Source organism: Pocillopora verrucosa, chromosome 5 (assembly GCF_036669915.1).
Source record: "Pocillopora verrucosa isolate sample1 chromosome 5, ASM3666991v2, whole genome shotgun sequence".
Lineage (NCBI taxonomy): Eukaryota > Metazoa > Cnidaria > Anthozoa > Scleractinia > Pocilloporidae > Pocillopora > Pocillopora verrucosa.
In genome coordinates, this window is record NC_089316.1 from 4411447 (window position 1) to 4422290 (window position 10844).

Consider the following 10844-nt stretch of genomic DNA (forward strand, 5'->3'; position numbering starts at 1 on the left):
TTAATTTTCCACTTTTTCTCCATGTGGAGCGCTTGAAAAAATATTATTTTAAATATCGATGAAACAAATACCGCGATAAAAGGACAAAAAAAAAAATATCGCGTGATATTTTAGTATCTTTCGCCTGCGAAGGACTAATCCTCTCGTTCACATTTACCACAGAAGTGTTATCAACTGGCATACACAATACATATCAACAGTTTAATCGATATTTCAACAACAACCTTTAGCTTACCCACTTTTGGCTGACAAACGAATATCGATTTTTTTTCAGTATAACATATTTTGCCACAAAGTTCACTCAAACTCCTCCCGTACGTACCGTACGTATGCAAAATTAAAAACATAAGCTTCTAATTTTCTCGACTGCATAACAAAATCCGCGCGGGTAGGTTATCGCGACAAATTTCGTGAATTTTCCCTCAAATAATATCGATTTCATAGACTTAATAAATGCTCGCTTTTTTTTCGAAGAAAGATAAAATCCAAATTCAAAATTGCAGAAATTAGCACCCGATCGATCACAAAGAAACTAATTTAAGCGCAAGAAGCTTGTCTGAGATTTCAATCTCTTCACATACCTCAACATTAGTTTATAGATCCTTCTTCTTTTTAGCTCCAGCAGCATACCCACATGAAAAAAAAAAAGTACCACAGAACAACAATCTTAAGTTGTTCTTCATTGGAGATCATCATCCAATTTACGCGATCTTTGAGTGTACTGAAATGTCGGCTGTAATCTAATCGTGGCAAGCGGAGGCAGGCGCAACTCTTCTTGCACTTCGAGAAAGCCTGGGAATGAACCTCAACTCAATATGGCGGACGAAGAGAGCCCAGAAGAATCGGAGAAAAAGATTGACTCTCTATCGCATCCAGAAGTGATGGCCCTCTTTGGTGAAAAAAATTGGGGGAAGACAGTGGAAGATCCACTCCTTATATGTATATAATTTTATATGCCTTTTAATAAACTTTCAGCTGTAGTTGTCATCCAAAATGCGACAGTGCATCACCTAAAGAAGGCAATACAAAGACACATCTTACTTAAACTCTCCAGGGAAGGAGGTCTGCATATTGTCTCTTGGTAAGTGGATAAGGAATCAAATAATGTCAAGTTTACATAGTATGGTTTTACATAGTTTTATATTTCTGATTGATGTAATCAGATGGCCCCTATACACTGTACTTGAAAAATCAACATATCAGTCCACTGCATTGTGTGATTGATACATATTTATGTTTTCAGCCATGAAAATTTAATACTGAATCAAACAATATAACCTGATATTCATTTATTCGACCATTAGCTGACCATTAAGGACCTGTCTTCTCATTAGCTTTCTGCATGAAAACTTGTCAATATTCATAGTACAACACTCAAGGTGGTTGAGGGTTAGATATTAACTTTAACTGTTCAACTTATACACAAATCTAATACGTCAATAGAGATGATGGAATTGAAATGCTTACTATCAAATAGCATAACAGCTGATCAGTAACAAAGTAGACCTTTAAGGGAATAATTAATGAGTATTGAAATACTCCAATGACAGCAAGCTATAACCCACCAATAATTACAAACCAAGGTGTTGCAAATAGTGACATATCAACTTTTGACCTCAACACCTGATGAAGGTGTTGATGGATTAAATTAATATTGATCTATCAATTAGCCTGACTCTGACATCATGAGACAAACAGTTTAATGTTTGTTTACTAATACACAAATCATAATGTAATATGATTTTGTAATTAAAAACTAATAGGAAGTACATTTGGAAAATCTATTGGTTGTCATTTGAAGGACAGAAGCTAACAGAGAATCATCAACCTCTCACATAGTAAGTTAACAGTAGATGTAGTTAATATGTAGTATTAAACAGTATAATAGTTTGACCCTTTTACCCCTTAGACTGACCAACATCTAATTTCTCCTTACAGTATACTGAATCAAACATTAAGGTCATGAGAATTAAATAATGATCAACAAATACTAGAGCTCTTGATTGTTAAGCAAAATCTCCATGTCAGCACCGTAGGAAATGTACAGAAAACAGCACGGAGAATATGCGCACTGATCTTTGGGTGTAAAGGGTTAATTATCTGGGTGAGGGGCTCCTCTGCCTTTTTACCTTCCACTTTTCTTATTTTTAAGCTACAGCCATTGAATGTATGGTGGTAAGATGGTGACAACTTTGCTTTCCATAGTTTCATGTCTTTGCACCCATTTTGTTATTAACTTCCTTTGATAACTGCAAGGTGATTTTTAATGATAAATAATAGATCTTATATTCATCTGGTGGTGTTAGACTCCTTATAAAAGTTAATGTACTTCTTTTCTTTGCAGAAGTGTGTAAGGAAAATGAAACTCACAAGATTCTACCTGAAGAAAAACATAGAACCTTTGGGCAGTTTATGCATATGCATTGGTAGTCTCCCAGTTGGCCTTGACACAAGCAAATACAAAATTTTGATTGGCAACATTCTAGGAGAAAGTAAGTTCTGTTTTGTTTGTTTTTTAGATGCTTCTAAACAAGTATCTTTGTTTTACGAGGGGCTAATGTACATTTCCTGAGTCCTTGTTCCCCTGACCATCTGCCATGTCCATTCAGCTATTTAAGAGTGACAGTGACCCTGGTAACAAGATTGACGACACCTTGGCGACCTAATATTTTATGCATTAAAATACTCAAAGGGAGGCTTTTGGCTGTTCTCATATTTTTTCTTGTAATTGTTTTGTAGCCATGGAATTTTTTGAGTTGAAAAGTGTGTTTTCAAGTTGTGGTGAGTTACTAGTGATCCTAGAGCTCAGTTCATGTATCTAATAATTAAGACACATTATTATATCACTGGCAGTGCCCATGGGAAGTATAAAGCGAATTCTGTGTTCTTTCTGTAGAGCATTTCCTAGAAGTACTTTAAAAAACAGATGAACTGAAAAAGACTGACTGGAATCAAGATTTCTGTTTCTTGCATATCGGTATTCTCTTCCTACAGTTAAGGAGTTATGCCTATTTTGATTTTTTTGTTATTCCCTATAGCCTGGACTGTTCCCCCCTGGAAGCCAACCCCTTCTAGTACTGGTAAACTCCAAAAGTGGTGGCGGTCAGGGGCCAGACATGTTCACAGCTTTCCAGAGACTGCTCAACCCTAATCAAGTGTACAGCCTCTTAGAGGGAGGCCCATTATCAGGGTATGTTAAACTCGCTCCCCCTCCATATCGAGAAGAATTCCCACCCGAATTTGTTGAGGTTACACGGAAGTTGTTTACTTAGTAAGAACTATCTCCTTAGACTCTCGTGTTCACGAGAATTGACCGAGGCCGAGCTAATCAAGCCATAGTGCAGATATGGGTGGGTGCAGAATCTTTCCAGTGCAGATTGCACCCTTTAAAGGGTGATACCCATATTTACATGAGATAATAATAATAATAATAATAATAATGAACGTTCTTTAATACGCATTTAAGAATCTCAATGCGCTTACAATTTTTACTAAGGTTGAGATCGGACGTCAGCATAATCAGGCGCCTCTGGCAGCCGCTTTAGTCCATGTAACGACCTCACCTTTTCCCCCCCATCCCACCCCAGGGGAGGACATCCATCACACAGTAATCTCGTGCGTGGGAAATTAACGTCTCCTACCCCTAACCCTGCAGGAGACGGGACCTCCATTTATTCGTCCCTATCCGAGAAGACTAGAATATCTAACCATTTCTTGATGTTGAGAAAGGAAGCATATTCTTCTCAGTTAATTTTAAGACCCTGAGTGTTGGTCCGGCCGGTATTGAACTCTCGACCTCCCGCACAGCAGTCCGGTGCTCTCCCAATTGAGCTAACCAGGCGGCGGTGATATAATAACCCATGATAGATAACCCAATGTCTCCCCCCAAGCCTCGCTTTCAAGATGGAACAAGCAAGGAAGTGGTAAAGATTGATGTAAAATTTTTAGTCCAAAAAAGGCATGGGGGTTAGTTTTCCTTATATGACGTCGTCCTGCAGAAGAGCGATTTATATTTTGTCGTATAGGTTGCTTCCCAAATTAATCATTGACAGCTATTCTATACTCAAAACTATAAGCCTTGTCTTCTTCTGTCAGCTTTGTCCCATCGTCTTTAAATCGCTGAATATCTAAAATATGAATCGATTTGTATCTTTGTTTCAGAGTTTATGCTTTCAGATCTATTTCTGATTTTCGTGTCTTGATCTGTGGTGGTGATGGCACAGTTGGCTGGGTGCTGTCATGTTTGGATGATGTTGTTCAAGAGATGAAGTGTAAGCTACCTGCATCAGCAGTTCTTCCTCTTGGCATTGGTAAGTGGATTTTTTCCAAAGTATTCGTGTTCCCCACGATCTAGAGCAAATTTATTTCCAGAGTTAAAAGTACCTTTGTACGTTTTGTTTTTCTGCGATATGTCATAGATTTCAAGACTCGTTCAACAAACTTGGTCAATGGGATGGAAATCTGAAACTAATCATGACTTAGTCATTCGTGTTTTCTAGGCGATGGAGACCCTGGAAAGTCATGCAGATTTTCCCTTTTAGGCCTGAAAAGTTCGTAGTATTTGAAAGTAAATCAAGAAGTATTGATTACTGAAAGTCTGGAACTCTATACGGTAATTATATGAGCATTTTCAAGTTACGATTGTAGCGTATTTTGAAAAGCTGCCGTTCGGGTGGTATAGCAAAGTGAAAAGAAAATGGGTCGGAAATTGAACGAGACTCTCGTATGAATGAATCTCTCTCGTGATTTCTATAGTAACAAGAGAATTAGTGGCAAATTGAATGAGATTCCCAGCTTATATGTATTCATCTCTCTCGTGATTTCCATAGTAGCTAGAAAATGAGTGGGAGATTGAACGAGATTCTCAACTTACAGGTAATGATCTCTCTCGTGTTCTCCATTGGGGAGGTGGTTACTCTGGTGGCGAGAGTCCTGTATCGCTTCTCATGGCCGTTGATCAGGCACACGAAGTGTTTCTTGATAGATGGTGTGTCATGTTTGATTCAGCGGACACTAACGACAGTGCGCTTGGCTCGATGGGAGGAAGAGAAGACAATCCTAGTATTTTTACCATGAATAATTACTTTGGGAGCGGAATTGGAGCTGAGCTTTGTTTAGATTTTCATCTCCAGAGGGAGGAAGCACCTGATAAATTCCATAGCAGGTGAGAATACAAAGGATTCAATTTACAGGTTACAAAATTAGTCGTAGTGCCTTCGATCGAAGAAAAAGAGTGTTGATTGCGAAAGCCATTGGATGGTAAAAAAGGTTCCATAGTCTTCTGAGATGTACTGTTGTTTCATCTTTACTGTGTTTAATGTACTCAAACTCCGGATAAATTTTAACCTCCGTTGAAAGCTCTTTTGAAAAGGGATAGGTTGAAAAAACCCCGACTTTGTGTTTTGCAATTTATTGTTAGTGCGACTCTGTTGAATCTCTAATTCCCTCTTTTTTTTTTTGGTTTCTTTTTGTTTTAGGCTTCATAACAAAGGAGTTTACTTTAGAGCAGGTATAAAGAAAATGGTCAAAGGCTACTCGCGGACATTTACTCAAGAGGTCGAAATAGAGGTGATTAATCTGTAGAACGATGGTATTGAATGGCTGATCACAATAAAAGGGGTGTACTGCTGACTATAACACCTCTTATTGCCTTTTGTTTACCCTGCAAGCGGGCTCATGTTTGGGTTTCACCATACTGCCTCTTTTCGGGCACAGCCGCCTATTTTACCATCGACAGCTGCTTATGGAAAAAGGTTATTGAAACCCCTGTATCAGAATTAACTTTCTTAGCATCGAGTGTTGGTCCAAATCATCATCGTCTGTCATTTGTATTCAACTCTTAATGATTGCATGCGTATCAGTTGCACAATTTTTTATTTCATGCTCCAATCACACCTGAGCGTTTTGTTTTGGCGTTTTGCGGTGCTTGTTTGCCTTTTGTCCTCTTTAACTTTCTAGGGACCAGTATCTTATTTACTTCCTTTTCGCTGTAGACTGATGGCAAAAAACTTGACTTACCAACACTAGAAGGAATTGTAATTCTGAACATAGGCAGGTAAGTAAAAGCTGGAAATTGAGGTCAATCAAATTAATTCGAATTAACTTTGCAGTGGTTAGATTTTCAATTTAATTGCAAGAAAATCGCTGCACATCGGCTTCAACAAGTAATTTTAAGCTGCACAGTTTTTATGCCCGGTGAAAGTATGATTCGTGTAGGTCAACATTATTTGTTTCATATAATTATGATCTGATTCCCTTACGGGAACGAACAACCTTTTAAAATTTGTCTCACTCGCATCACGTGGCTTCGCAGCAGTCCCCAACTATTATCTGGGAGGCCCGGGTTCGATTCTAGTCAAAGTCTGAATTTTTAAGGCTTCTTTTCTGAGATTACTTTGATAGCAGCTGACCTGCGATTATCAATTCACTACTTGTAAAGTCTTTTATTCTTTTGTATAAATTTTGCGCTTTAACTTTTTTTTAAAATTTGTTTTCCGGCCAGTTGGGGAGCAGGCACAGATACATGGGGACCAGACAAAGAAGATGTATGTAGTACTTCATGAATTTAGTGGTGATATCTGCTCATATTCTTAGCACCAAACAAGTGATAAAATAACCATGACATGTTGTCCCTAGAAGATGAGGTCTGGAAAAGACTCAAAGATTCAGCGCATTAGCTATAAAGAAGCCAATAAGTGCGAAGAGTAGAATTGTCCGAACCGCCAATAGCGCGGGAAGTAGCAAATGACCAAACCACCGTTGGTTTTAGTTTTGCCCGTGATTGGTTCAGAGAGTGGCTTGAATTATCTGGACCAATCGCAAAGCGAAGTTAAACGAAATAAATGCAATCCCGGATTCCTTTTCCACACACAATTGAAATTGCTTGAATCTTTTTGCAGGGTCATTCCCCAGCTTGTCACTGTGACGGTCTTGTCGAGGTGGTTGGACTTCAGGGAGTAATGCACCTAGTGAGTCAGAATCACCACCATCTTTACCCTTCACACCCTAGCATCAGCAGGCATATGCACCATACTGTTCTCTCCAATCTGCTCCGCGTATTTTTTTCTACTAACTGCCACTATTTTTGTATTCTGCCTTTTCCTTTCCTCTTAAGTATTTGCATAGGAAACGTTTTTATTTAGCAATAAAAATGGTGCCTTAGTTCTTAATTAAGACGAATTCTTTATTAAAAGGGTCAGATTCAAAGTGGAATCAGGACTGGTATTCGGCTTGCACAGGGAGCCCAGGTATAGATGTCTGGTTGTAATACAGTAAATAACATAATGAAGCCATAAGTTGATTATCCTCGTACTATTCTCTTGTTATTTCTGTTTTTCACGTTACTATGTTCCCACCAGTGGCGTAGCGTCATTTTTTCTGCATATTTACTTTATAAAATCAGTTGATAAAAGAAACTATCTTGTAATACCACCCCTTCCCTCTCCCCCCCCCCCCTCCCCCCCACACCGACGCAGAACCACAATTTCTTTAGAAATTTACCCACCTCGTTCATCCGCTTCAATGCTTTTTTTTTAATTGATGACAATTATTTTTACTTCATTACAGATCAACATCAAATTAAAATCAGAGATGCCCGTACAAATAGATGGTGAACCTTGGATGCAGCCTCCTGGTAATGTGATTGTACGGCCCATACTAACACAGGCATTTACAGAAAACTGTGTAACGACGCTGTAAAATATTACCGTTTGGGGAAAATGAAAGGCTTGTGATTGGACTCGCATATCTCAGTGTTAAAAATGCACCTAGAACATTTCGAAAAATCAATTTAGTTCTATCTTTTTACCTGAGAAACTTTTTATTATTTTTTTTTTTTGTCAACATTTGCATCCAAGAATTCAATAAAACGTTTATAACCGGACGACTTTGGTTCAGAAGTCTTTGGAGAATTAAGAAAATTTCGCTAGAACCCAAACGGCCATCGAACACTTCTAGAAATTTCATCGTAAGTTCACTTATTTTTTTCTTTAGGCGCTGATGCTATCGAAGAGGAAGGTTAAAGTAAAAAACAAAAGAAGACCCACAAGTTCGTCTCGCCCTCCTGCAAGCCCCAGCGCAACAAGAACTATTTTTTATGATGATTAAACACTTACCCCGGGCTTATGGCAGCTTAATTAGAAACCATACTGGATATTTTTTCCAGCTCTAATTTATACTTAACTTGGTAACCTTGTAAAGTTTCATCCAGTTAAGTATTGCTTTAGCCGAGAAAATGTAATTCGAAATTGTAAAGGAAATTACGCTTTGGGTATACGCTGTATTGTAAACAGTGCAGACTAAAATTCCATCTTTATAGTGCGTTAAATTGAACCAATTGTGAAACTCTACCAGCACGAAATGCATGCTGGTTGAGAAATCACACGAACATCACGTGCTCGTCATATAGGCTGAAACAAGGAGAGCGGCTCAGTCCTCACCATTCGAACCTCTTCAGTATACATTACCATTCGTGCTATTGGAGTCAATTTCTATCACCGGCCATGATTTGTTTATCGAAGTGGTATAAAATGATTCTGGACAAGTCTCGGCCACATTCTGTCTTTCCCCGTTTCGCCCGTAAATGCGCAAAGGCGTTGTAGTCGACGCTACGCGCTAACGAACCAAACTCGTAACCTGGTGTTCCATAGTCGTATGTAGGAAAAAGGGGTGGCGCGAGATTTCTAAACGAATCACAGTTTATTGAAGATTTCATGCTTAAGAAAAAAGTGAGAAGAATACGATTAACTAACGCAATTTCAGATAGGAATGAAAACACTTGAGAGCCGACGATACGCGTACCCTGGTGTTCCACAATCATATATCAAAGGTGCGAACTAAAATGTTGAAATCTCTGTCTCGAGGTGGAGTTCAAAGCTTAGCTTGGCCCGTCAATGGAGTTTTTACAGAAGACACCGGTGAATTTGAAGATAATATAAGTTCGAGTATAATTCAAATGAATGTTGTATTTGTAATTATGAATGTTAATTTTTTAATAGAATATTTTATGAAGTTAACCTGATATAATGTATATACCTCTAGTTGTAATTTTAGTCTTTTTCAAATAACAAAATCTCTTGTACTTGAATTTATATGTAAGGTGTTTCTTTCTGTATGTTTTTGTATTTCTTCTTTTCTTTTTTCTTATGTAATTTTATAACGCCTTTAGTTAAAGTCTTGTCCTGCCTAGATTAGAATTGTAGCTATTTGCAGGACATGAAGTTTTGTAAACTTTATATTTCTTTAAATAAATACGTTGTTGTTGTTGTTGTAATTATATGTAAAAAGTGGTTTAACTGCAGAAGTATTCATTAACAAGCTGATATGCACGAACACCTTCTACTGATTTACCTTTACTCCATATGTTCATTTTATAAAATGATTAGTTCATGTAGATGTGTTCTGAGTGAATTAAATTTGTGAGAAAACTTTTTTGTTGTTTGTTTTTTTTGTCGTTAAAGGCATAGCTGGTGATAGGCCCGCGGTAAGAGGAGAGAAGAGTAAAAGAGAGCGAGAAAAAATCGGCGAGGTTCTGGGAAGGCATGTCACCTTCCTTCATTCTAATAAGATTTTTCTCTCACTTACCCCACGTTTATGCTCGTCCTCACTGTGTAAAGCTTCCAGAGGCAAGGTTAGCTGTGAAGCATGAGGAAGAGTGTAGAATGGAAGGGAAGATTTTCCGGTTTGCTTCTAGTGAGTTGTACAGACGTTAAGTTAGTTAAGTTAAGTTAGTTTTACTCAGGTTTTTGGCTCGATTTACTCAGGTTTAGCTGAAGGTCTCTTTCAAGTCTTGTCATTATAGCTGTGTAGCTCTACATGTTACACCTTCGAGTCCTTCACTGGAAATGTAAATTTGGAGTGTAAATTCTATTCCCCTAGAAAATGGCAAATTATTGAGTTTCTTAAGTTATCTCAGCGGTTGACAAGAAGGAAATATCACAAGCAGTCACTAAGGACAAAAATTCATGAAGAGTCAACAAACAAAGGGTAGTGGGAGACTTCTAAACCAATCACAGTGCAGTAAAGATTTCATATCTGAGGGTTTTTTAAATACTAACCGTCACTCCCACCCACCCTTGGTGGAAGTCTTTGGATAGAAAATGAAAAGCTTAAAAATGTTTCCTAACCTCCCGGAAATATATATTTGTTACGCATTATTTTACATGGGGGGGGGGGGGGGTTAACCAAAAACCCTCAAGAGAGTCGCGTCAAGGAGATACATTATGGTGTCAAAAGAAAACGGCTCAGTTTTTGGGAAAAACTCAAACTGAATAATTCATTAAGAAACAAAAAGTTCAACATTATGAGAGATACAGAAAGCAATTTTGTATCAGTTTACTAGTCACAGGTCATTGTGGCACATAATCCACACTGTGGATGAACCTGAAGCGTGACTTAGAAACCTTTATAGGGTAAACTGAGAACGGACTCGTGTGTAAGGTCTTAAATATGTTTTATTGAAGTCTTCGTTAACATTTTACAGTAGATCTTGAACCCCTGTTCGTAACTCTGTGTGACTTCCCTCAAAAAGCCACTTACACATTCAAGTTTTTCTTACTGTAGAAGCCATGTTGATGATCCCGATTTAACAAAGATATAAAAGAATACCACATACTAAAATGAACTAGAATTCTCGTTGTGAGTTAAAAAATCTAGAAATGGGCTACAAAATTAGATTCATAAACTACTAAATATCTAAGTTAGTGGCATTCTAAGACCTTTTTTCTTTTTTCCTTTTTTTGATTTTCAGGTTAATGTTAATAATAATGACGAATTATGTAAAGAGGCAGGCTTCAGCCATGACAGAGGTCACTAATGCTCGCAAACGAGTTATAAAAACTCTAAGA

The 10844-nt window shown here is 37.9% G+C and overlaps 1 protein-coding gene across 4 annotated transcripts; it reads left to right on the forward strand.

Annotated features, from left to right (window-relative positions):
- Positions 1–825: 825 nt before the first annotated feature.
- LOC136281200 (diacylglycerol kinase theta-like) lies at positions 826–5613 on the forward strand. 4 transcript variants are annotated; one of them, XR_010717578.1, is made up of 8 exons: positions 826–1081; positions 1802–1838; positions 2345–2492; positions 2740–2781; positions 3039–3923; positions 4162–4310; positions 4500–4612; positions 4876–4956. XR_010717578.1 is itself a non-coding variant. In XM_066167465.1 (8 exons), exons 5-8 carry the CDS (start codon positions 3117–3119, stop codon positions 5581–5583), a joined length of 618 nt encoding a protein of 205 aa, XP_066023562.1. In that variant the 5' UTR covers positions 826–1081; positions 1764–1838; positions 2345–2492; positions 2740–2781; positions 3039–3116; the 3' UTR covers positions 5584–5613. The 4 variants fall into 4 exon arrangements, 2 of the variants coding, with proteins under 2 accessions (XP_066023562.1, XP_066023563.1); XM_066167465.1 differs by lacking the exon at positions 4500–4612 and adding an exon at positions 5478–5613 and having other exon boundaries at positions 1764–1838; positions 3039–3190; positions 4876–5164; XM_066167466.1 differs by lacking the exon at positions 4500–4612 and adding an exon at positions 5478–5613 and having other exon boundaries at positions 3039–3190; positions 4876–5164.
- Positions 5614–10844: the final 5231 nt, after the last annotated feature.

Coding starts and splice junctions, on each gene's coding strand:
- LOC136281200 (XM_066167465.1), top strand. CDS start 3,117: ATGTTCACAGCTTTCCAGAGACTGCTCAACCCTAATCAAGTGTACAGC. Junction 3,191..4,161: donor GAGGGAGGCCCATTATCAGG/GTATGTTAAACT, acceptor TCTTTGTTTCAG/AGTTTATGCTTTCAGATCTA. Junction 4,311..4,875: donor AGTTCTTCCTCTTGGCATTG/GTAAGTGGATTT, acceptor CTCAACTTACAG/GTAATGATCTCTCTCGTGTT.